At 34.4% G+C, this 23264-nt stretch overlaps 1 protein-coding gene and 1 pseudogene across 3 annotated transcripts in view; one reads left to right on the forward strand and one right to left on the reverse strand.

Annotated features, from left to right (window-relative positions):
* The window catches only part of EFR3A (EFR3 homolog A), a 168384-nt gene that overhangs the window by 83271 nt on the left and 61849 nt on the right, over positions 1-23264 (reverse strand). For all 3 annotated transcript variants that reach the window (XM_069081054.1, XM_069081052.1, XM_069081053.1), the window contains 2 exons: positions 10750-10899; positions 6915-7052 (listed from right to left, as the gene is read on the reverse strand). In XM_069081054.1, the coding sequence (XP_068937155.1) occupies positions 6915-7052; positions 10750-10899 (288 nt within the window). The remainder of the gene's footprint in view (positions 1-6914; positions 7053-10749; positions 10900-23264) is intronic.
* Positions 1296-2591, forward strand: LOC138155974 (voltage-dependent anion-selective channel protein 3 pseudogene; annotated as a pseudogene).

Consider the following 23264-nt stretch of genomic DNA (forward strand, 5'->3'; position numbering starts at 1 on the left):
ACTTGTAAATCTTTAAAAACCTTATTACCATTAGGGCAGTTAGAAGGAGTTTATATAAACAGAAGGGTGTGGGTATAACTAAGATTGGATGATATCCAAAATAAAACAAGGGTGAAAAAGAGGATTGCAGTGGGAGATGAAGGAAGGGAAAGGTAGGATGGGATAAATTATCTTACCTGAAGACTGCAAAAGAGCTATTACAGTGGAGGGAAAGATGTGGAGGCAGCAGCAACGCTTGAAACTTTACTCTTATCAGAACTGGCTCAAAGAGAGAATAACATACAGGAATAGTGGGGTTACAGAAAACTACCCTATAGAAATGTAGGAGGGGTGAGAATATGAAGGGGTGGGACTGATAGAAGGGAGGTCAGATTGGGGGAGAAGGTGGACAGAAACAAAACACCTGTGAGCAGGGACAGGGTGAAAAAGAAAGAAGGATAAACGGGAAAAATAGGATAGAGGGAAATACACTGTGAAAAAAACTGAATGGGAAAGGTATGAACTCATTCACAAAACTGAAACAGATAGCACAGTAGATTAAAAACCAGAATCTTACAGCATGTTATTTAAAAGAAATACATTTGAACCAAAGAGACACACAGAATAAAGGTAAAGGGCTAGAGCAGAATCGAGGATGCTCCAGCTGAAGTAAAAAAAAAAAAAAGATAGTAATCATGATCACAGACAAAGCAAAAGCAAAAACAGATCTAACTCTTTTTAAGAGATAAGGAAGGAAGCTACATCTTGCTAAAAGGTACCATAGACAATGAAGTACAGTTATTGCTTCCACATTGTGACTTTCCCCCATCGTGGTTTTGCAATATCACAAGCTGACATAAGAAATTAAATGGGAATTTTGGGGGAGTTTTGTGGGAGCTGCAGATGACATGTGAACATCAGCTGATAATGAAAAAGTTTAGAAACTCAGAAATGCATAAAATCTATCGATAGTATTGTATAATATCAATCCAAATTTTATAATAAGGTACCATAAACACCCCATTAAAAAAGAGGGAAAAAAATCAGACCTCTCTAGTACACAAGTGACGGCCAAAAAATTTATGCAGATTTTCCAGATTGCAAGGGTACCATGCCCCTAACCCCTGCAATGTGGAAGGGATAACTTGTAATATTGATACTAACTATAAACCCCAAATTGTATATAATCCAGATTTTTAAAAAAGAAGTTAACTGTTATAGTAGGAAACAGACAATAAAATCACATGAAAGAGGGACCTCCAACTTTCCTCTCTGAAAATTAGGTAAATCTAACAAAAGAATAAACGAAATAGAACTTAAGGAGGTGAAAAGAATTTTAGAAAAGTTAAGATATGATAAACCTCTGGAGAAAATTGAAATGAGGATCGAAAGAAATATCTTTTTCTCACTGGTTCATTCCAACTACATAAAAACTGAACACGCATTAGGGCATAAAAGCCTCACAAAGAAAAGCAGAAATATTAAATGCATCTTTTCAGATTATAATACAATAAATATTATATTCAATAAAGAACAGTGGAAAGATAGATTAAAAGTGGGAGAAGACCTTCAGCTTTGCCCTGGTGAAGAGGAGAAAGTGGTTCTTGAGTGAGAGAAGAAATGTGTGACACACCAACTTACTGTGACCTAGAAAAGGCTGCCAAAGATGTCTTCAACAAAGCATATGGGTTTGGTATGGTTAAAATAGATCTTAGAATCAAGTCTTGCAGTGGAGTGGAATTTTCTACATCTGGTCATTCATACACTGACACAAGTAAAGCTTAGAGTAGTTTGGAAACAAAATACAAGATCTGTGACTATGGGCCTACCTTCGTTCAAAAATGGAACACAGACAATACCCATACAGAAATCTGTATGGAGGATAAATTGGCTAAAAGTTTGAAGTAATTCTTGACACCATATTTGTACCAAATACAGGAAAGCAGAGTGGGAAATTAAAGGTCTCCTATAAGCATGACTGTTTGCAGTCTGGGTGGAAATATTGATATTGATTTCTCTGGACCCACCATCTGTGGCTAGGCTGTATTGACTTATGAAGGATGGCTTGCTGGCTATCAGATGAGTTTTGACACAGCCAAATCCAAACTGTCTCAGAATAATTTTGTCCTGGGTTATAAGACTGTTGAATTCCAGCTGCACACACATGTGAATGATGGCACTGAATTTGGAGTGTTGATCTACCAAAAGGTTAATGAGAAGATTGAAAGAAACATCAATAAATCTTACTTGGACAGCTGGCAGTAACAACACCTGTTTTGGCATTGCTTCTAAGTACAAGCTGGATCAAAAAACTTATCTATCTGATAAAGTTAATAATGCCAGCCTTATTGGACTGGGTTATACTCAGACATTCTGAGCCGATCTAAAATTGATGCTTTCATCTTTAATTGATGGAAAAAAACTTCAGTGCAGGAGGCCACAAAGTTGGGTTGGGATCTGAATTGGAAGTTTAATATAGTTTTTAAGTAAATTATCAAATCTATTTCTGGAAATGAAATGAACCCACTGTTTTAGCCTTAACATTCTTTTGTGAAATTTCAACAATGTGAACACTTTATTCTTCCAAGGAATTATTGTAGTGCCACCAGGCTGAAGTCTAGAGGCTTTTGAGTCTGTTATAAGAGAAAGATACTTGAAGGCATGCATGGAAGTTGTAGTGTTTGTGTCACATTTCGGTTCAGTGTCTCAGTATTATTTTAAATGTGTTCTTCAACAACAGAGTAGTGTCATGTTATAAAGGAAATGACCTGATCCTCCAGTGTGTGTACCTTGTGTCCTGCATGCCCTACATCACTTTTTCATGACCTTTTATCAAATTGGTCTCTGTGCTATAGTGAAAGCTTTGGTTTTCCATCTGAGTAAAATAAATTATCACATTTGGAAAATAAAAAAAAAAAAAGATTAAAAGTTAATTGGAGGGGCGGCCAGGTAGCACAGCGAGGGCCAGGTAGCACAGCGAGTAAGAGCACCGGCTCCAGTGTTGAGAAGACCTGGAGATCAAATCCCAGGCTCAGACACTTAGCACCCACCCAGAAACACCTGGCCGTGTAACCTTGAGCAAGTCACTTAACCCCAATTGCTTAGGGGCAGCCAGGTGGCTCAGCGAGTAAGAGCACCGGCTCCAGTGTTTAGATGACCTGGGGATCAAATCTGGGCTCAGATACTCAGCACCATACCCAGAAATAACTGGCCGTGTAACCTTGAGCAAGTCACTTAACCCCAATTGCTTAGGGGCAGCCAGGTGGCTCAGCGAGTAAGAGCACCAGCTCCAGTGTTTAGATGACCTGGGGATCAAATCTGGGCTTAGATACTCAGCACCACACCCAGAAATAACTGGCCGTGTAACCTTGAGCAAGTTACTTAACCCAGATTGCTTTGAAAAAAAAAAAAGTTAATTGGAAACTAAATAAGCTAATCCTAAAGAATGAGTGAATCAATGAACAAATTATAGAAATAATCAATAATTTCATTAAGGAGAATGACTAAAATGAGACAGCATCCCAAAATTTATAAGATGTATCCCAAAGCAGTACAGTGTTTAGGGGGAAAAATTCATCTCTAAATGTTTACATCAATACAGCAGAGAAAGAACAGATCAATGAATTGGGTGTGCAAATAATGAAACTAGAAAAAGAACAAATTAAAAATCCTTAATTAAATATCAAACTGTAAATCCTGGAAATAAAAAGAGAAATTAATAAAGTCAAAAGAAAACTATTAAGTAGTAAAAATACAAACTAGTTTTATGAGAGAAAAAACAATAAAATAGATAAACCACTGGTAAAGAAGAAAACACAACTACCAATATAAAAATAAGAGTGAATTTATTACCAATGAAGAGGAAATTAAAGCAAGTAGGAGCTATTTTGCCCAATTATATCCCAATAAATCTGACCATCTAAATGAATAGATGAATGTTTACAAAAATATAAATTGCCTAGAACAGAAGAGGAAACAGAATACTTAAATAACCCCATTTTAGAAAAAGAAACTGAACAAGTCATCAATAAGCTTCCTAAGTAAAAATTCACCAGGGCTAGATGGATTCACAAACAAATTCTACCAAACATTTAAAGAACAATTAATCCCAGTAAAACATAAACTATTTGAAAAAACAGGTAAAGGAGTCCAAAGTCCTTTTATGACACAAATATGATGCTGATACCTAAGCCAGCAAGAGCAAAAACAAAGAAAACAATAGACCAATTTCTCTAATGCATACTGATGCAAAAATATTAAATACAATACTAGCAAAGAGATTATAGCAATCTATCACAAAGATTATACAAGATGACTAGTTGAAATTTATCCCATTAATGTAGGGCTGGTTCAATATTAGACCATATCAAAACAAAACCAACAGAAATCATGATTATCTCAATAGATGGAGAAAAAGCTTATGGCAAAATAAATAAATACAACCCCCATTCCTATTAAAAAATAGTAGAGAGTATAGGAATCAATGGAGTTTTCTTTAAAATGACACAAATTATTTATCTAAAGCCATCAACAAATATTATCTATAATAGGGTTAAGTTAAATTTTTTTTGGTAAAATCATGGTGAATCAAGGATGCCCATTATCACCGCTATTAGTATTAATTAAGGTAATATTAATAATATTACCTTATTATTAATATTAATTTTATAATTAATTTTATATTTTATAATTAATATTAATAAGTAATAGTAATTAAGGATGCCCATTATCACCGCTATTAGTATTGTATTAGAAATGCTAGCTACAGAATTCAGAGAAAAAAAGAAATTAAAGAATTAGAATAGGCAATGAGGAAACAAAATTATTCCTCTTTGCAGATGATATGAAGTTATACTTAAGAGAATCCTAGAAAATGAAATAAAAAACTACTTGAAATAATTAAAAGTTTCAGGGAGCAGCTAGGTGGCACAGTGAATACAGCACCAGCCCTGGAGTCAGGAGGACCTGAGTTCAAATCCAGCTCCAGACAATTAACACTAGTTGTGTGACCTTGGGCAAGTCACTTAACCCCAATTCCCTTGCCCTCCCCCCTCCAAAATAAAGCAAAAAAAAAATTATAAAAAAAGTTTCAGAATATTAACCCATATAAATCATCAGCATTTCTATGTTACCAAGAAAGTCCAGCATGAATAGAGAAATTCCATTTAAAATAACAATATAAAATATTTGGGTGTTTACCTGTAAGACAAACTCAGAAACTATATGAACATAATTACAAAATGCTTTTCACACAAAGCCAGATCTAAACAACTGGAAAAATATTAATTGCTCATGGGAAGGCTGAGCCAATATAATGAAAACAACAATTCTATCTAAATTAATCTACTTATTCAGTGCCATGCCAATCAAACTACCAACAAATTATTTTATAGAGCTAAAAAAATTAATAACAAAATTCCTCTGGAAGAACAAAAGGTCAAGATTATCAGGGGATCTGATGGGGAAAAAAAATGTCTAGCTGTACCACAATCTCAAACCATATTATAAAGCAGTAATCATCAAAACAATCTGGTACTGGCTAAGAAATAGAATGGTAGGGGCAGCTAGGTGGCACAGTGAGTAAGAGTGGTGGCCCTGCAGTCAAGGGGACCCAGGATCAGTTCCAGCCTCAGATACTTAACACCCACACAAAAAATAACTTGCCACATTACCTTGGGCAAGTTACTTAATTGCTTTAAAAAAAAAAAAGAAATAGAAAGGTGAATCAATGGAATAGTTTGAATACATAATATAAAGTTGTAAATGATCATAATAATCTACTGTGTGACAAACCCAAAGACACAAACTTTTGGGACAAGAAATCACTATTTGATAAAAACTGCTGAGAAAGCTGGAAAACAGAATGACAGAAAAAAAAGGTACAGACCAAAATTTACACCATGTACCAAGATAAAGTCAAAAAAGATACAAGATTTAGACATAAAGAGTGGTACCACAAGCAAATTAGGGGAGCAAGGAAGAGTTTAACCATGAGATCTATGGAGAAGGGAAGAAATTTGTGGCCAAACAAGAGTTAGAGTACATTACAAGATACAAAATTGATAATTTTGATTATTTTAAATTAAAAACTTTTTTCACAAACAAAATCAATGCAACCAAGATTAAAAGGAAAGCAGAATCTGGGAAGCAATTTTTAAAGCAAGAATCTCTGATAAAGGCTTCATTTCTCAAATATATAGAGAACCGAATCAGATTTGTAAGAATACAAGTCATTTCCCAATTGATAAATGGTCAAAGAATATGAACATAGAGTTTTTCAGACAAAGTAATCAAAGTTATGTATAGTCATGTGAAAAGATGCACTATTATCACTAGTGATTAAAGAAATGCAAATTACAATTCTGAGATATCACCTCATTCTTATCAGATTGGCTAACACAACAGAAAAGGAAAATGAAAAATTCTGAAAAGAATATGGAAAAAATAGTACACTAATACACTGTCAATTAAATTGTGAACTAATCGAACCATTGTAGTCAAACATACTATAAATAAAATAGAACCTAACATTATTAACTTTGCCTAGAAAAAAAATTATCTTACCAATGAACTTACCCAAAAATTATCTTACCCAGACCAAGAGATCATATTATATGCAAAACACCAAAACAAATTACTAGATTTGAGTATTGGGAAACCAAAAACATTACTTAAAGAAATTAAATTTGATTTACCAAGGAATAAGTGCAACATATGACTGAACTAAGGCCAAAGGTTATAAAATTTTGCTTAGCCTTTGACCAGTAATACCACTACCAGGTCTATAACACAAAGAGATAAAAAAAAGTTTTCCTTTTTATATATGTTGTATAAAGTACTTAATAAACCAGCTGCTTGGTAATGAAAATCTTACTCATATAGCTCAATGGTCCATCAGGGCAATCAGAAAGCAACAATAGTAAAATACTACTTACGCAAAAACTGGTCGAATAGCATTACTCATATTCCCATATGCTGCTCGGCCCAGTAATTCTCTGAAACAGTTTTCAGCCAACACAGCAGGGTTTTCCTCTTTATCGCCTTCTGAAGGAGAGGAAGGAGGGCCTATTCGACTGATAAAAAGGAACATAATAGGAAATGAATTAAAGACTCTCCATCACCAATTTCTGAATGTCAAGTATAATACAAATACAGGAAAACCTCATTATTTATGAATTCCATATTTGTGAATTCACCTACTCACTAAAATATATTTGTAACCCCAAAAGCAATACTCATAGCACTTTTTTACTCATTCACTGACACGTACGGTGCAACAAAATATTTGAGTCACTCAACGCTCACATTCCAATTTGAAGTCAAACAAGTCCCAAGTTTTTCATTATTTTTGTGCTTTTTGTTGGTGATTTTGCTGTTTAAAAGGGCTTCTAAACACAGTGCTGAAGTGCTATCTAGTTTTCCTAAGCACAAGAAGGCCATCATGTGCCTTACAAAGAAAACAATTGTTCATTCAGGAATGAATCAGATTGAGTTCATTGTTAATCAATAAAAAATATGGTATATTCAGAAAAAGCAATGGGAAATTTATCAGTCTGTATGGGAGGCCATTCATGAAAGTGCTTAAGTAAATGTTGTGACCAAAGGTTCATAGGAACCTATCCCTGTAGTTCCTCTAGGAGAAACAGCTCAGTATCTGCTGAGTGTTCATGACTTTATAGAACATACTACCGCAAATGAGGAGAATCAACTGCAGATTTTAAGTAGAAGAATAGCACGAGGATGGATAAAAAAAAAATCTGACTACTAAGAGAAAGCAAAAATGATTAACTCTTTCTTATTTTTCACCTGTTGTCTTGTTCAAAGAGTAAGAAATGCTGACTACAAAGGACAGAAAAAATGGCTAAGTGGGAGTTGATACCCAAGACAAGTCAAGTGAAAGTAAGTAAACTCTTAGCATACCTTGATGAAGTCAAATCATACAGATTAGATGAACTGTACCTCAGGGTATAAAAAGAACTGGTAAACATGATTGCTGAGTCACCATAAGTGATCTTTAAAAGGACAGAGAAAGTACTACAGGATTAGAAATGGGAAAAAAAATTCCAGTGGTGATAAGGAAGAATACAGAGCTTGCAAAATATTGATCAATGACCTTGACTTTGATTATTCCAAAAATTAAAAAAAAAAAAAAATGAAAAAGATGGTTAGCGGTTACCTAACAGTTCCGAAAGTGAACCCAAAAAATCAGCATGACTTCAATAACAAGAAGAAGCACAAATGCTAAGATACCATGGTGAGGGTCACAAAAGACCTGGCAGCTTCTATATACAGGAAGAGTTACTGAAATACATCATTCCAAGAGGGAAAAAAATATAGGCCTACAATACAGGCTTATAACTTAACCTGAAAGAGGGAAAAAAAAAAGATTTTTATTAGAATAGAGGGCTCTCAAGCATTTCCAATAAAAAGTCCAAATCTGGGCAGGAATTCTGAAATATTTTAAAAAAAAGTCAAGAGTAACTTATAAAGGAAAATTTATTTGAGCACCTGGAAGGAGCTATAAGATAACAGGTAATATTAATTATAATATGAGATAGCACTTTAAGGATTACATGGTACTTTAAAAATATCTCATTATACTCTCACTACAACCTTGGGGGGTAGGTGCTATTATTATCTCCATTTTAGAGATAAGAAAACTTAGGCAGTTAAAGTGACTCGTCTAAGCTCACAGAGCTGGATGTCTGAGGTAGGATTTGAACTTGGATCTTCCTAATACCACTTAGTTGTAATGTTCCAGCAATGGTATCAAACAAAAACAGAAACAGATCTCTGCTAGCCCATATAATTTAGAACACCACAAATTAACAGTACCTATGTTGTACTGTATTTTTATTTACTTTGTTAAATATTTTCCAATTACACTGTAATATGGTTGGCTACATATTATTGATACCTCTGTCCTACAGTATAGAAGAAACTAAAGTTTTTTAAAAAAAAGAAGGTTGGGGGAAAGGAATACATTAGTGTAACAAAGGAAGAAGAAAGGGGTGGAACTTGCTATTTATCAAAACTAGGATATATGAAAAGAAAATATGCAAACATAAAGCTAAAAGTTGGGGGAAAACAGACATCAGATGAGTTTGACTTATGTTTAAAAAGGCCAAAATTCACTAAAAAGGACTTTGAACATAGAATCTCAGTTCAAACTATAACAGATTTAGTAGGCACTTCTACCACTTACTACCTCTAATACCCCAAACAAATTCCTTTACCTGAAGGAACTAGTTTTCTCATTTGTGAAATGGAAATGTTTCCACTACATCTCCATTATAAGGTTGTAAGAATCACGAGATACTGAATATAAATAAATCCCTTTGTAACTATAAGTATATGCATTTTAGCTGTTATTATTATTTGAACTAAGCAAGGTCCTAATGATTGGCAATTAATTGTCTTTTCAATTCTCAGGTGTTTATTTAGCACCGAGTATTTTTTTCAGCACCATTTTAGGTGATATTGAAGGATGGTAAAAGAATCAGAATCACTGATCATTATTAACCCTGAAAATGAACTACAGGTAAAAATTTAAGCATTGCATAAGTAATATGCATAAATTATAAACATGGTTCATGCAAGGTACAATGAAGTACAAACTTTTGGCTTTAATAAGGTAACAGAAATGAATTAAAAGAAAAATCTGTTGAATCATTTTTATCTGAAGCTATAATAACATATGTGTGAGTATAAAATAAAACTTTGCTACCAGTTCTTATTTACATAGTAGTTTTTAAAAATCATATAATTTAGAACACTAATTCTTACTGATTTCCATATACACCTCCTTAAGAATAATAAGCATTATGAAGCTCTCATAAGAACTAAGAATTCAGTTTGGTTCTTTACCAATATATCTAACTTGTTAGTATTATTAGTCAAACAGAATCAAATTTCCTGGTTCTGAGAAAAGCTTAATATCACATTATTTAAGCAAGTTTCAAATAGTGAATTAGAAATAGAACATTAAATATATGGATAAGAATCTACAAGCTCAATTTAAGCATTATGTAATTATTAAACTGTGCTTTTCCCCCCATAGAGTAAAAAGGTTTTTAAAAACACTCAGATTTACAAAGTCTTTCATTTTACTAGGATGATAGCCCAACGAGGTCAAAGAAAGAGGAAAATAACTCATTTGTACAAAAATATTTGTAGCTCTTTTTTTGGGCAGCAAAGAAATAGAAACTAAGAAGATATCAAATAAAAAATGGCAAAGCAAAGCATGTTAAATGATTGCAATAATATTATAGTGCCATAAGAAATAATGAACTAAATGATTTCAGAGAAACCTGGGAAGACTCATATGAACTGATGTAGAACAAAGTAAGCAAAACAAAAACAATTAGTAGCAACACTATAACAATGAACAACTGTGAAAGACTTAAGAACTCTGATCAAGATAATAATCAAACATGGTAATTCAAGAGGTCTAATGATGAATACCCATCACCTGATGAAGAGAAAATGGACTAAATATGCAGAATGAGACACACATATTTGGACATGAACTCGGGAATTTGTTTTCCTTGATGATGTATATTGGTTAAACAGGATTTTTGTTTTTGTTTTTGCCTTAGGTGGAGGAGTGAGAGAGAAAATAAATGTTTATAAATACACAAAAAATTTTTCTAACAAAAGAACTTTAAACCTCCCATCCCCAGAATTTACCACATGAGTGATTACTCAGATTCCAATTAAAATTTTATACTTTACATAACAATGTCAATCTTAAGAAAATATATACAATACCTGTCAACATCCTCTGTCTTTTGCATGTTAAACAACAGAGATGGAACAATTTTGTCCATATGCTGTGGTTCCCATATAGTTGCCCGCAACTCATCATTAACTGTTTTGCGAACTACTCCCTGAATTCCTCGGATCCCAGCTATGCGGATTCTAGGAAAAGGAAATAAAAAAGGATTTTTAAGTCTTTTTAAGCCAGAGAAAGAAAAATTAGGCAGGTTTTTTAGCTTAGCTAGGAGACAACAAATATAGAAAACAATAATTATACCTGAAAGTCAACAAAAAGTAAACATCACTTTCCATCAAGGTCTAAATCATAGTGATTCTTAAATTGTGGGCTACAAGTAGAAAAAATTTAAGAAGCCCTGGCTAAAACAGCAAATAGTGGTTTCATAAAGAATTATTATATATTTATAACAGATTTGATAAAGTCTTTTTTTAAAATCCTAATGTCAATTTTAAAAAAATAGAAATACTTAGCATGTGCATATATGACTATAAGTTCGCGTGCATAAAATTTTCCAATGAAAGGAAAGCAAAATAAATTACAAACAGTAGAAAGGGTCTAAATTAATAATGACTAGACCAGGAATACTAAGTCATCTAGAGTCTTTAGATGTCTAATTAAAAAGAACATGTTTTCTGGTTGTTGAGGGAAATATGAAAAGTTGTGATTAGATCTTCACTATGTCCAGATTCCCCTAAGACTTCCTTCAACTCTCTCATAAAGTATTATAATCTGTCCCCCAAAATTTTCTATTTCTTGGAATCTAAAATCTCAAAAACAAACAGTACATAGGATAACTATACCCAGAATTCTACCCAAAATGTTCTCTCAAAAGTAACCAATGACCTACTAATTGATAAAGTCAATGATCTTTACTCAGTCATCATCTTCCTTGACCGCCTTGCAACATTTAATGTATTTGATCATTATCCCTTCTTTCTAGATTGCTTTCTGGGCTTCCACAATATTGCATTCTCTTGGATCTTCTAAGAGGTAGAGATTTAACCTTCTACCTCTTCCCAGTCTCTAACTGTAGTCTCTGCCCTCAACCTTAGTCCCCTCTGTCCTTAACAACATTCACTTCTCAAGTTTAGCAATCACTTCTACAAGGATAACCTTAAAAACTCTTTCCAGCTCAACCTCTAACACTTCTGAAGTTTCACATCCACATTTCCAATTGCCTAAAGAAATTTTCTTAAAGTCCTATCAGCACCTAAAATTCAGCATATCAATTTCTAGCTGAGATGAAAGAGACAGACCATTTAGGTTCCACTTGCCTTCTCTAGGAAAACCCCACAATTCACAGTAGATTCTTAAGTCTAATGAGAAAATAAAGTAATTTCTATCACCAGGGGGCTATCAGCAAAGCCAGTACCAGTAGAGCAAGCTAAGCCCATTAAAAATTAAAAATGGGCTTAAAACATGCCGCCTACAAGGTTCATTGTTAAGAGGTAGATCATAGTTCTCCATTCCACCTCTGAGATATTATTAACTTCTTTTTATTTTAGACTTGAACACTAAAACTTAAATACAAAATAAAAGAAAAAGAAATATAAACAAATATTAAAATAAGAAAAAAAAATCTCACGTATATAGCAGAACACAAGAGTATTCAAAATATATAGGAATAAATTTCCATTTCAAGAAAGTCATACTATATATTAAATACTACATGTTAAATTGAAAACTGTCCATATTTTCTTTGCTTCCTTGAAGGTTTTCTTTTGTTCTCTGCTATGCACTTTTTACTTTGCCCCCCCCCTTCCTCCCACCCTAGGCTACAATTAAGTATGGATATATTTATATACAGATATTGCTATGTACATACATCCATAGAAATATAAACATGCTTTTTCTAAGAGATTTTTTTCCCAGAATTTTATTTTAGACTCAAATGCCAGAATACAAATAGAGAATAGAAAAAAGAAACAAAAACTTATCATAAACTTAAATATTGGAACTTAACTACAAAGTTAGAAAGAAATAAAAGCATGTCATGTGCATAGCAGAACGTGAGAGGCCTCAAAATATATAACAAGAAATTTTCATTTCAAGAAAGCACATATGATAAATTCATATTATGTTGAGAACTGTCCATCTTTTTCTTTGCTTCCTTGAGTTTTCTTGTTCTCTGCTATGTACTTTACTTTGTTCTTTTCCCCTCCCTCCAATACCCCCTAGAAGGCCACAATAAAGTTTAGATATGTTTCTCTATTGCTACAAATATATACATACTCTCCCCGCCCAAAAGCTACAATAAAATTTAGATATAGTTCTCCATAGCTATAGATATATACATACACATATACAGATACACATACATATATAGATATATACTTTTGCAAATCTATTTTACTCCTGATCTTTGTTTTTATGTATATGCACATCTCTTGTTTCCTATCCCTCCTGCCTCTATTTTTGCCCACTACCTTGTCCTCCTACCGTGTTTCCCCGATAATAAGACACTGTCATTAATTTTTTTGGACAGAAAAACACCAGAGGGCTTATTTTAATGAACATTGACAGCAATTTTAATAAATAGGTAAATGTGAACAAAAAAATGTACCTTTATTCAATAATGAATTCAATAAAGAACAGGATGACATGCTCACTGCTGCAGCTCTGATTGGATGCAGCTCAGAGCGCGGCATGCATTTCACCGGGGGGAGGGGGGGAGAGAACGGTGCATACAGAGGGTACCATAATGTAGCGTGTAGCGCAGGGGATCACCTTCACTACAGTAGCAATCTCAATAGGGCTTATTTTAGAGGAATCTTACACAGTAAGGGGAGGGCTTATTTTCGGGATAGGTCTTATTATCAGGGAAACACAGTATGATTCACCTACCCTCTCCCCAAGGATCCTTCCCCCATCCTCCCATTCCCATAAATCTAAATACCCTTCTATACTCCTATTTACCTATTCTCTCCCCCTCCTGTAAAGATCCCTCTCTTGTCCTCTCCCCCCTTTCTATGTCCCTATCATTTTTTCTTCTAAATTAAGACTTCTATACTCTTTTAAATATATATGTATTGTTCCCTCTTACACCCACTCCCAATAAAATTAGGTTACCAGAACAGCTTTCCTCCCTCATCTAATTCCTATGTATCAAATCTCCCTCTGGCACCTCATTTGTATAAAATTACTCTTTATAGCTGTTCCTAAATGGTTTTACTTTTTAAATTCATATCATGCCCATGCTTTCCCTAATCTTTCTTATGAACTACCCAATTATTAATAAGAATCTTAGACATAAATTTTACATTTTACATATGTAAAAAGTAAACAGTCTGTCCTTATGGATCACTAATAATAAGTCTTTACTATGTACCTTTTATTTATATTGGCACTGTCTATGAAGTTCAGGATTTTTTTTTATCAAAGTCTTGAAAATCTGAGAGTTTATCAAATGCCCATTTGTTTTTGTTGTTCAAGATGATAGTTGTCGTTGTAGGGCATATTTCTGGCCAGAGCCCCAGTTCTTTTGCTCTTCAATATGCTGTGTTCCAAGACCTGTACTCCTTTAATTTAATGTTTCTGCTGCTAGGTCTTGTGTAATTCTAATTGTGCAACCATCATATTTATATTGTTTTTATCTTCATGCTTTTAATAGTTTTTCCTTGAGCTGGGGATTTCAGAATTTGACTGATACTCCTCTGAGTTTTCCTCATAGGATATCTTTTAAGTTGTGATCAATGGATATTTTTTTCTATTTCTACTTTCCCCCTTGCTCTAATGCTTCAGGACAATTTTATTTAATTATTTCATGTATTATTGTATCAAGATTCTTTTTTTGATCATAACTTTCAGTTAGTCCAATTATTTTTATATTTTCTCTTGTTGATCTATTCTCCAAATCTGTCATTTTTCTTATAAGATATATTTTACTCTCTCTTCTATTTTTTCATTATTCATATTTTGTTTAAATATTTCTTGATCTCTTATAATTTCACTGGCTTCACTTTGCCCAATACTAATTTTCAAGGTGTCACTTTCTTCCTTAAGATTCTGGATCTCTTTTTCTAGTTGGTTGACTTTTCTTTCATACCCTTCTTGTTTTTCTTGTATTATTCTTATTTTCTTCTTTAGTTTTTCTTCAACTTCTGTCTTTTGATTTTTAAAAGTCTTTTTAAAGGTCTTTTATAAATTCTTTTTGGGCAAGTGACCATTTGTAATGGGAATGCAAATTTGGAAGATCTTCCCTGCCCCTAGGCTAAAGTACACCAGAAGCCTGGGGAGGGAGGCTTGTTTTTCAGTAGATACTTTTTGATTGGCCAGTGGGTCAATAAGGTTGTTACATTCTCTGAGCCAGGAGAAGGCTATATAAGCCCTGATGTGTAGCTTTCTTTTGGGGACTCACTTTGAGAAGTGTTCTGTGATTTGATCTGAATTGTGGGAAGCCCTTGTTGAGAGTCCCCCGGCTTTGAAAAAACCCAGATGTTGAAACCCAGATGTTGACTGGGTATGGATGTAATGGTTGGACAGTTTGAAATCTGTCTACTTGATCTGTCTCTGTCTTGATAATTCTGCCTGTATACTTTGAAGTTCGGTCTACTGACCTTTTTCCCCTGACCAAGGTAAATGATATATGTCTGACTGATTAAAGTAAGCTTGTTAACCCCTTTTGAGTTGCTTTCCTTTAACAATGCAGATCTAAGAACCTGTATTGGCAGCAAACCCTGAGGACTCGCTTGGGGTGCTTGCTGCTACACCATTTGACATTACTCTTTGGGGATTTCTTTACTTTCCTCCTCTGAAGATGAACCCAGGTCATCTCTATTCTCATAATAAGTTTCTATAGTTGGATTCTTTCTCCTCTTCCTGTGCTTTTTTTTTTTGTGTGTGTGTATGTGTTTGGTGATAGCTCAGTTGTAGTCACCTCTAGCCCTGGGGTATGGGAAATGGTGCTTCTTGCCCCACATCTTCAGTTCTCCCCTCTAACCTGAAACCAAAGCCAAACCTCCAGCCTCTTTAAGTGCCCAGTCAGGGGCTTTCTGCCCCACTGCTTCTGCACTGACTGGTCGTTTCATTCTCGCCCCTGCTGTTCTTCACAGCACAGCCAGGTCTGGCGTTCCTGGTCAACAGAAGTTCCTTGATCTTCCTGGGCTCAAATGCCCAACTCCCTTCACTATCCTGGGATAAAAGCTGTGGTGGCTGGAATCAAGGCAGCCTCTCAAACCAACTAACCCCAGGGCTTATTGCTTGTAGTTAAAATGGAACCTAGCCTGGAGCTGTTTACCTTTCACAGGGACCAAACCTCACCCTGGGATTTTTCTTATTATTTTCTCAGATTGTCCCAGGAGGACCCCAGTTACGCCCCTGTTCTTATTTATCTCCACCCACACTTTGTTCGCCCTAAGGTGCTATTTTAACTTTTTTGTGGGGGAAGATCTTGAGAGCTTGGAATTTTCTGACCTACTCTGCCATCTTTCCAGAATCCTCCTCTCTAAGAGATCCTACTCCTAATCTTTGTTTTTATATTTGTGCATATCTATTTCCTATCCCTTCTGACTCCACTACTTTACTTCTACCCACTAGCTTGCCCTCTTATTAATCTATCCCCCACAACGATCCCCTTTTATCCTCTACTTCCCATTCATATAAACACCCTGCTATATACCCCTTTAACCTATTCCCTTAACTTCCCCTATCTTCTCCCTCCTCCTTGTTCCCTTACCGTTTTACTTCATTCAAAATTTAGATTTTTATGGTCTTTTAGATGTATATGTATTGTTTCCTCTTAAACCCATCCCCAATGAAAGTAGGTTTCCAGAACTACCAGCCCATATCCCCCATATAATTCCTCTATTATGGTTCTTCCTCTTGCACATCATTCACATAAGATATTTATTCTTTTTAACTGTTCCTAAATGGTTTTACTTTTTGAAGGCATATCATGCTCAGATTTATCCCAATCTTTCTTATGAAATACTTAATTACCAATAACAATCTTAGACATATGCTTTACATTTTACATACATAAAAAGTAAATAGTCTGTCCTTATGGAGTTCCTTGTAATTAGTCTTTGAACCTTAGTATCACATACACACACACAGACACATAGTTCTTATATGTCAAATCTTCTATTAAGTTCAGGTTATTTTTTTTTTCAACAAAGTTCTGAAAGTCTGGCTATTCATTAAACATCCTTTTGTTTTTTTTTCATTCTGGATTGTGCGTAGTTTAGTTGGGTATGAGATTTTTGGCCAAAAGCCTAGTTCTTTTGCTCTTTGATATATAGTGTCCTAAGACCTGTGGTCTTTTGGTGATGGTCACTGAGAAGTCTTGTGTGATTCTAACTGTAGCACCACCAGAAATAAATTTTGTCTTGTTGCTCATAATATTTTATCCTTGAGCCGGGGGTTTCAGAATTTGACTATAACATTCCTGTGGGTTTTCCTCGTATGATTTCTTTTAGGTCATGAGCAATGGATTTTTTCTATTCGTATTTTTGCCTCTTGTTCTAATGCTTCAGAACAATTTTCTTTAATTATTTCTTGTATTACTGTATCAAGATTCTTTTTTTAATCATAGCTTCCAGGTAGCTGGTTATTTTTATGTTTTCTCTTCTTGATCTGTTCTCCAGATCAGTTGTTTTTCTTATGAGATGTTTCACAGACTCTTCTATTTTTTATTGTTTATATTTTGTTTTATTTCTTGATCTCTTTCTTGTAACTTCACTGGCTTTGCCTAGCCAATTCTGATTTTCATGGGCTCATTTTCTTCCTTAAGATTCTGGATCTCCTTTTCTAACTGGCTCCTTTTTCTAACTTTCATAATTTTCTTTTTCTTAGATTGTTCTTATTTTTTTAAAGTTTTTTCTCAATCTCTCTCATTTGATTTTTAAGGTCTTTTAAAAGTTCTTCCGTGAATTCTTTTTGAACAGGTGACCATTTGACATTACTCTTTGGGGCAGAAGAAGGTTTCTTTGCTTTACTATCTTTCTGTGAAGATGAACTCTAGTCTTCTCTATTGCCATAGTAACTCTCTATGGTCGGATTATTTCTCCTTTGCCTGTAGTTGTTTAATTTTTATAATCATGTCTAATCATTATTTCTCCTTTGCCTATAGTTGTTTAATTTTTGTAAACATGTCTAGTAATGGGGTATAGGACGGGGGTGCCTCTGGCCTCAGATCCTCCTTTAGCTCTCCTGTCTGAACCTGAACACAAAAACCAGACGTCCAGTCTCCTGTAAGTGCCCACAGCTAGCAGCTCCCCCACCTCACTAAGTCTGCATTCACTGGGCATGTATTAGATCCTTTCACCTCCAGCAGTGTCTCCACATCACAGCTGGGTCTGGAGTTCCTTGTCAGCAGAGGTTCCCTAGATCTTCCCCAGCTCAGATGTCCAACACCCTTCACTGTCCCCAGGGAAAGAGTTCTTGTGGGTGGAGATGAGGCATCCTCCCAACAAGACTCTAGCCTGGAGGTATTTATTTCTCACAGGAACCAAACCTCCTTCTAGGATTTTTCTTCAGATCTGCTCAGATTGTCCCAGGAGGATCCTTGTTATACATACCCCTTCTCTTATTTAGTTTAATAGCTCTATGTTTGCCCAGAGGCACTGTTTTATCTCATTTGTGGAAAAAAATCTTGAGAGCTTGGAATTTTCTGACCTAGTACTCCATCTTCCCAAAATCCTCTGCTGAAATGTTATTATTCTATTACTCCAAGAAACACCATAGATTAAACAGGCTTTTGGAGTGTAATGGCAAGCAAACAAGTACTTAGCACCTTGTTTCAGTTGAGCCTTGCTGGTGATTATATCAAGTCTTTGTTAAGAAACAGAACTTGTGAAACCCACAGGGGGAGGGACTTGCCAAAGACAGGAACAGGAAGGACATTAGAGATGGGAGAAACAGGGAGGAGCTAATGACCATATAAAAGTAGAAGCACAAGCTGGGAGAGAGCACAACTGAGAAGGGAACACTCATGGCCAGCACTCTGTTCTGTCTGTGTTGATTTGTGTTTGTAATACTTTATACAGAAGCCCTGGGACTTTACTAGAAGCCCTGAAAGAGGATTTTCTTGTCTGTTTACAGAAGTCCTGAAAGAGGCTTTCAGAGGTCCTGGGACTGACAATTTGTGTTGAGTTCTCAGACCTTGTTTGTGGGTCTGTGTTGATTTCACAGGCAGATAAGAGAATTGATGATCGTGCCGGCAATTTGTGTGAATGTTGCTTTGGCTCTGTTAAGCTTTGCCTTCCCAGAAACAGAAACTTCAAAGGACTTGAGGTGGACTGGACACTGTGAGTTTCAATATGGAACAGGAACTGGATGAGGAACTAGACAAGAAGCTGAGAGCTGCCTACCTGTGAATCCAGGTGACAGTTGGGTTGATTCTGGCAAGAGTTGGACCCTCGGAAGGGAAACCATGCAATTTGGGAGCCAGCCTCGAGTCAAAATGAAAAGACATCTCCTTGGGTACTTAGTGCTGACTGAGAAGATCATGATTTACTGTGGCCTAGGGGTGGGAGAACTTTGTACTTTGTACCCTTAAAGATGATTGAGTTTAAGATGACTGGAAACTAATCTCCAATCAAGAAGAAATTAGACTTTTTGACTGAGAGATTAAGACAATGTGACCCAGGGGTGAAAATTTTGACCTTTGTACTTTGTGTCCCTTAAAAAGGATTGCTCCTTAAGGATGACTGAGTTAAGGACTTAATGAATGATATCTTTTGTTTAAAACTATATGGCCACTCCAGTGATAAGTTGTGTTATGTAACTATGAATGCTGTACTTTGGTTTCTGTGAATGTTTTGCTTTAGTTTACTACTGAATAGAGAGTTCACTATACTATGTGATCAACCTTAAAGCTATTCACAGCAGCAGTCCTCTGGAGAGGTGCTCATGCTTGGCTTTACATGGAGTATGGTGGCAAATAACTATTAATAAAATATATAATATTATATGTTATTTATATAAAATATATTATATAAAATAATAAAATATATTAAGTTACAGACAACTTCATGTAATCAAAGTTTTAGAACACATTCCAAAACATTCAATATACTATAAAAAGCTTCAGGTGTAATTTAAAAGTAAGAGGGAAATATATACTATAACGAAATAATACAGTTTTAAAAATACCTTGAGGAAATTATCTATATGTAACTATGCATTGCAATATGGAAGAAACCAAGTTTTCAGAAGTTATGATGAAAGATCACACACTTTTGCAAGTCTTACACCAAATAATTAAAGTTGTCAGCTACAGAACTGTGTGTCCCCCAAAGACCAACCTGGGTAAGTGTAAAATATGCATCAATGAAGTTTGACCACTAAGTGATGAACTCCCTCAGCCACAGCAACTTATTTTCTTTCTATCCCCAGCACTGAGCATAGTGACTAGCATAAAAAAAGTGCTTAATAAATGTTTACAGATTGACTTAGACTATTTATTAAAACATAGCTACATCAGGTGTTGTATTCCATGCCAAAAGTCAAAGTACCAATGTTGGTGAAAAAATATGGATTCTTTAAAAAAAAAAAAAAGTGACATATATATTAGTATAGATACTCAATAAAAATTCAGGCTGGATGTAGTGGGGTATATATTGAACTTCAGAGTTCTGAGACACAGTGGGGATAAAGTGACTGGGTGTACACAGTGGAAGACCACCAGAATGCATAAGGAGAGGTTAACTGGCTCAGGTTAGAAACAAAGCAGGTAAAAGCATTCATGCTGATTAACAGTGGTTTCAGGTCTGGGAAAACTGAACCTACATAAGATGCAGAATCTGTCTCAAAAACTCATAGTAAGAATAATGATAAATTCTATATTCTTCATTTTCAAGATAATGATGAATTCACCTAAAGGTATCACAGTTACTAGATTCACAATTATAGCATTAGGTTGAATATATTAAATAGCAGTTAAGAGAAAACACAACTGGAAAAACTAGCCATATAATCAATGAGCATTCACTGATTAAATTTTAATATTCCACAAATTTAAAACAAAAATTTCAAGAAATTTAGTATCTATTATATGTCAGATACTGGGGATGAAAATCTAAAAAGTAAAGTTCCTCTTTCAAAGAATATGCATTAGATTACACACTCTTTAGTTTTGAAAACCAAAGTTTTAAATGTTTTTATTATCTTAACTCTAGAAAATGTACTTGAAATATGATACTAGCTGTAAATAAATAATTGAAAAGTCTACAGAGATTTGGTCAGTGAAAAGGTCTAAATGATATGAGTTGCTGCTGTTCAATCATTTCAGTTATTTCCAATTCTTTGTGACCCCAAATGAAATTTTCAACCACTAGAGCCATCTCCTTCTCCAGAACATTTTACAGATGAGGAAACTGAGGCAAACAGGGTTAAGTGTCACATTGTTAGTAACCTGACACATTTTACTATTTGGTACAAGACTTGCAAAAGTGTGTGATCTTTCATCATAACTTCTGAAAACTTGGTTACTTTCATATTGCAATGCGTTGTTTGTTAGGTGACAGCCAAAGGAATACAACAAAACCTACATCTGCTTAATAATGCTGGTTAAAAATTTAAGTGGCAGTAGGTGGCTACATCAAATAAGAAAAAAGGTAGTACCTCAATTTTGAGGGAGTACAAGTACCCTTTAAAGTGGGCCCTCAGTCATGAGCTACTTAGTAGGTAGGAGGAGTACCTACCTACTATGAGTCTCTCATTTCAAGACATGGCTCTGGGTCTTCATTTCTTTTTTCTTTTTTAAAATTTTTATTAATTTTGAATATTAATACAAAAGGACCAAAAACACATGTTCAAATTAGGCCTTAGATACTTTATTAGCTGTGACTAGACAAGTTGCTTAACCTCTGTTTGCCTTAATTTCCTCATCTGTAAAATGAGGATAATAATAGCTCCTAACTTGCATGGTGGTTGTGGTAATATTTGTAAAGTGCTCAAACGAGGAACATCTGGACTAAAACTACCATTTGTGAAAGCTTTCATCAAAGTAAGTAAGTTGCCTGGGAGTCATCTCCTATAAGGAACCATTCTAAGAACTTTAGACTGGTGTTTCCCCTATTTAGACCATATCAAAAAGATTTCATTTTAAGGAATGAAATCGTGGATTTCAGAGCTAGAATCAGAAGATGGAAAAACTAAGCTAGAATTTTTTTTTAATAATAAATTACAAAAATAAAAATCTCTAAAATTTGAGATTTTCATTTATTCATTTATTTTAGACATCAAAAATGAAACACTGATCTTATTTCATCATTCTTTTAAGAATTTTAAAAATTGTGGTATGGTCTAAAAGCCTAGAATGGAGTTTTAATTATGAATTAAAGAATTTAAACACTAAATTTCACTAATACTAAAAACCGAAGTTTGTAAAAGAATGCTAATATTAATTATATTACATATAAATGCACTCAGATAAAGCTATGTTTCACTAGGGGGAGCTAAGCAACAACAAAAAGACTGCTTTTATACAACGTTCTCTTTTAAAAAACCTTTAAAGACTATTTTTTATTATCATTTACATCAGTTTACATGAGATCTTTGTTTTAATGAGCAATGGTGAAATACTAGGTTATAGCCTTATTAACTAATGTTACAGTTAAGAGAAAAACTACATACTGTACTACAAATATTTTTGCTTTATTTCAATGACAAAGCAAATAAGCTTGAAAAAATAACTATTATCAGTAATAATAATAGCTAGTATTTAAATAATGCTTTAATATTAGAAAAGTATTTACATTATGATCTCATTTTATTCTCACAACCACAGAAGGTAGGTACTATTATCCTCATTTTACAGATGAGAAAATTGAGGCAGACAGAGATTAATTGACTTGCCCATGATCACACAGTTAGATGTGAGACCACATTTAAACTCAGATCTTAATGACTACTGGCCTACTGCTTTACCCACTGTAACACCTAACTGCCTTGAAATTAGATTTTGCAAACACATTCTTTGATAGTTTTCTTCCATTCCAATGTGACAACTGTTCTTTGAAGAGTTCAAGACACTAAGCAAAAAAAAAAAATTTATCATTTCAGGTAAGAGAGAATTTGAATTGTGGGTCATTGGAAGACACCTTGCAAAAAGCAATTTGCAAAAAAAGATTATTACATAACCTAATTATAAAGTTTTAAGATTCTGAGAATATCAGAGTCACAATTTTAGAGCTGGAAAGATTAAGTTCAAATACTTTATTGAAGCGTCAAGGTTAACTGTTAACTATAAAACATGCAAGTTATATAATTTACTCCAAGTCAAAAAGTAAATTTATTGTACAGGCATGAACTAGGGTAATAACTCCCATTTCAAAATTCCTTTCCATAGCACTTTGGGATTACCCTAGAATCATAAACTTAAGATTTTGAGACACAATCTCCAAACCCCATAATATGCCTGAAACTACTCTCTCTAAAGTGACTAATACTTTGCTAACCATCAAATGTAATGGTCTCTTATTAGCACTCAGTCCTCTTGAACTTTGTTGTTTTTATATTGTTTAAGAACCCTCTCTCCTCCCTTGGTTTTTATGTTATTGCTTTC

This window comes from Petaurus breviceps, unplaced genomic scaffold (genome assembly GCF_028583685.1).
Source record: "Petaurus breviceps papuanus isolate PSGF00001 unplaced genomic scaffold, PetGlider_PUasm1.0 98, whole genome shotgun sequence".
Lineage (NCBI taxonomy): Eukaryota > Metazoa > Chordata > Mammalia > Diprotodontia > Petauridae > Petaurus > Petaurus breviceps.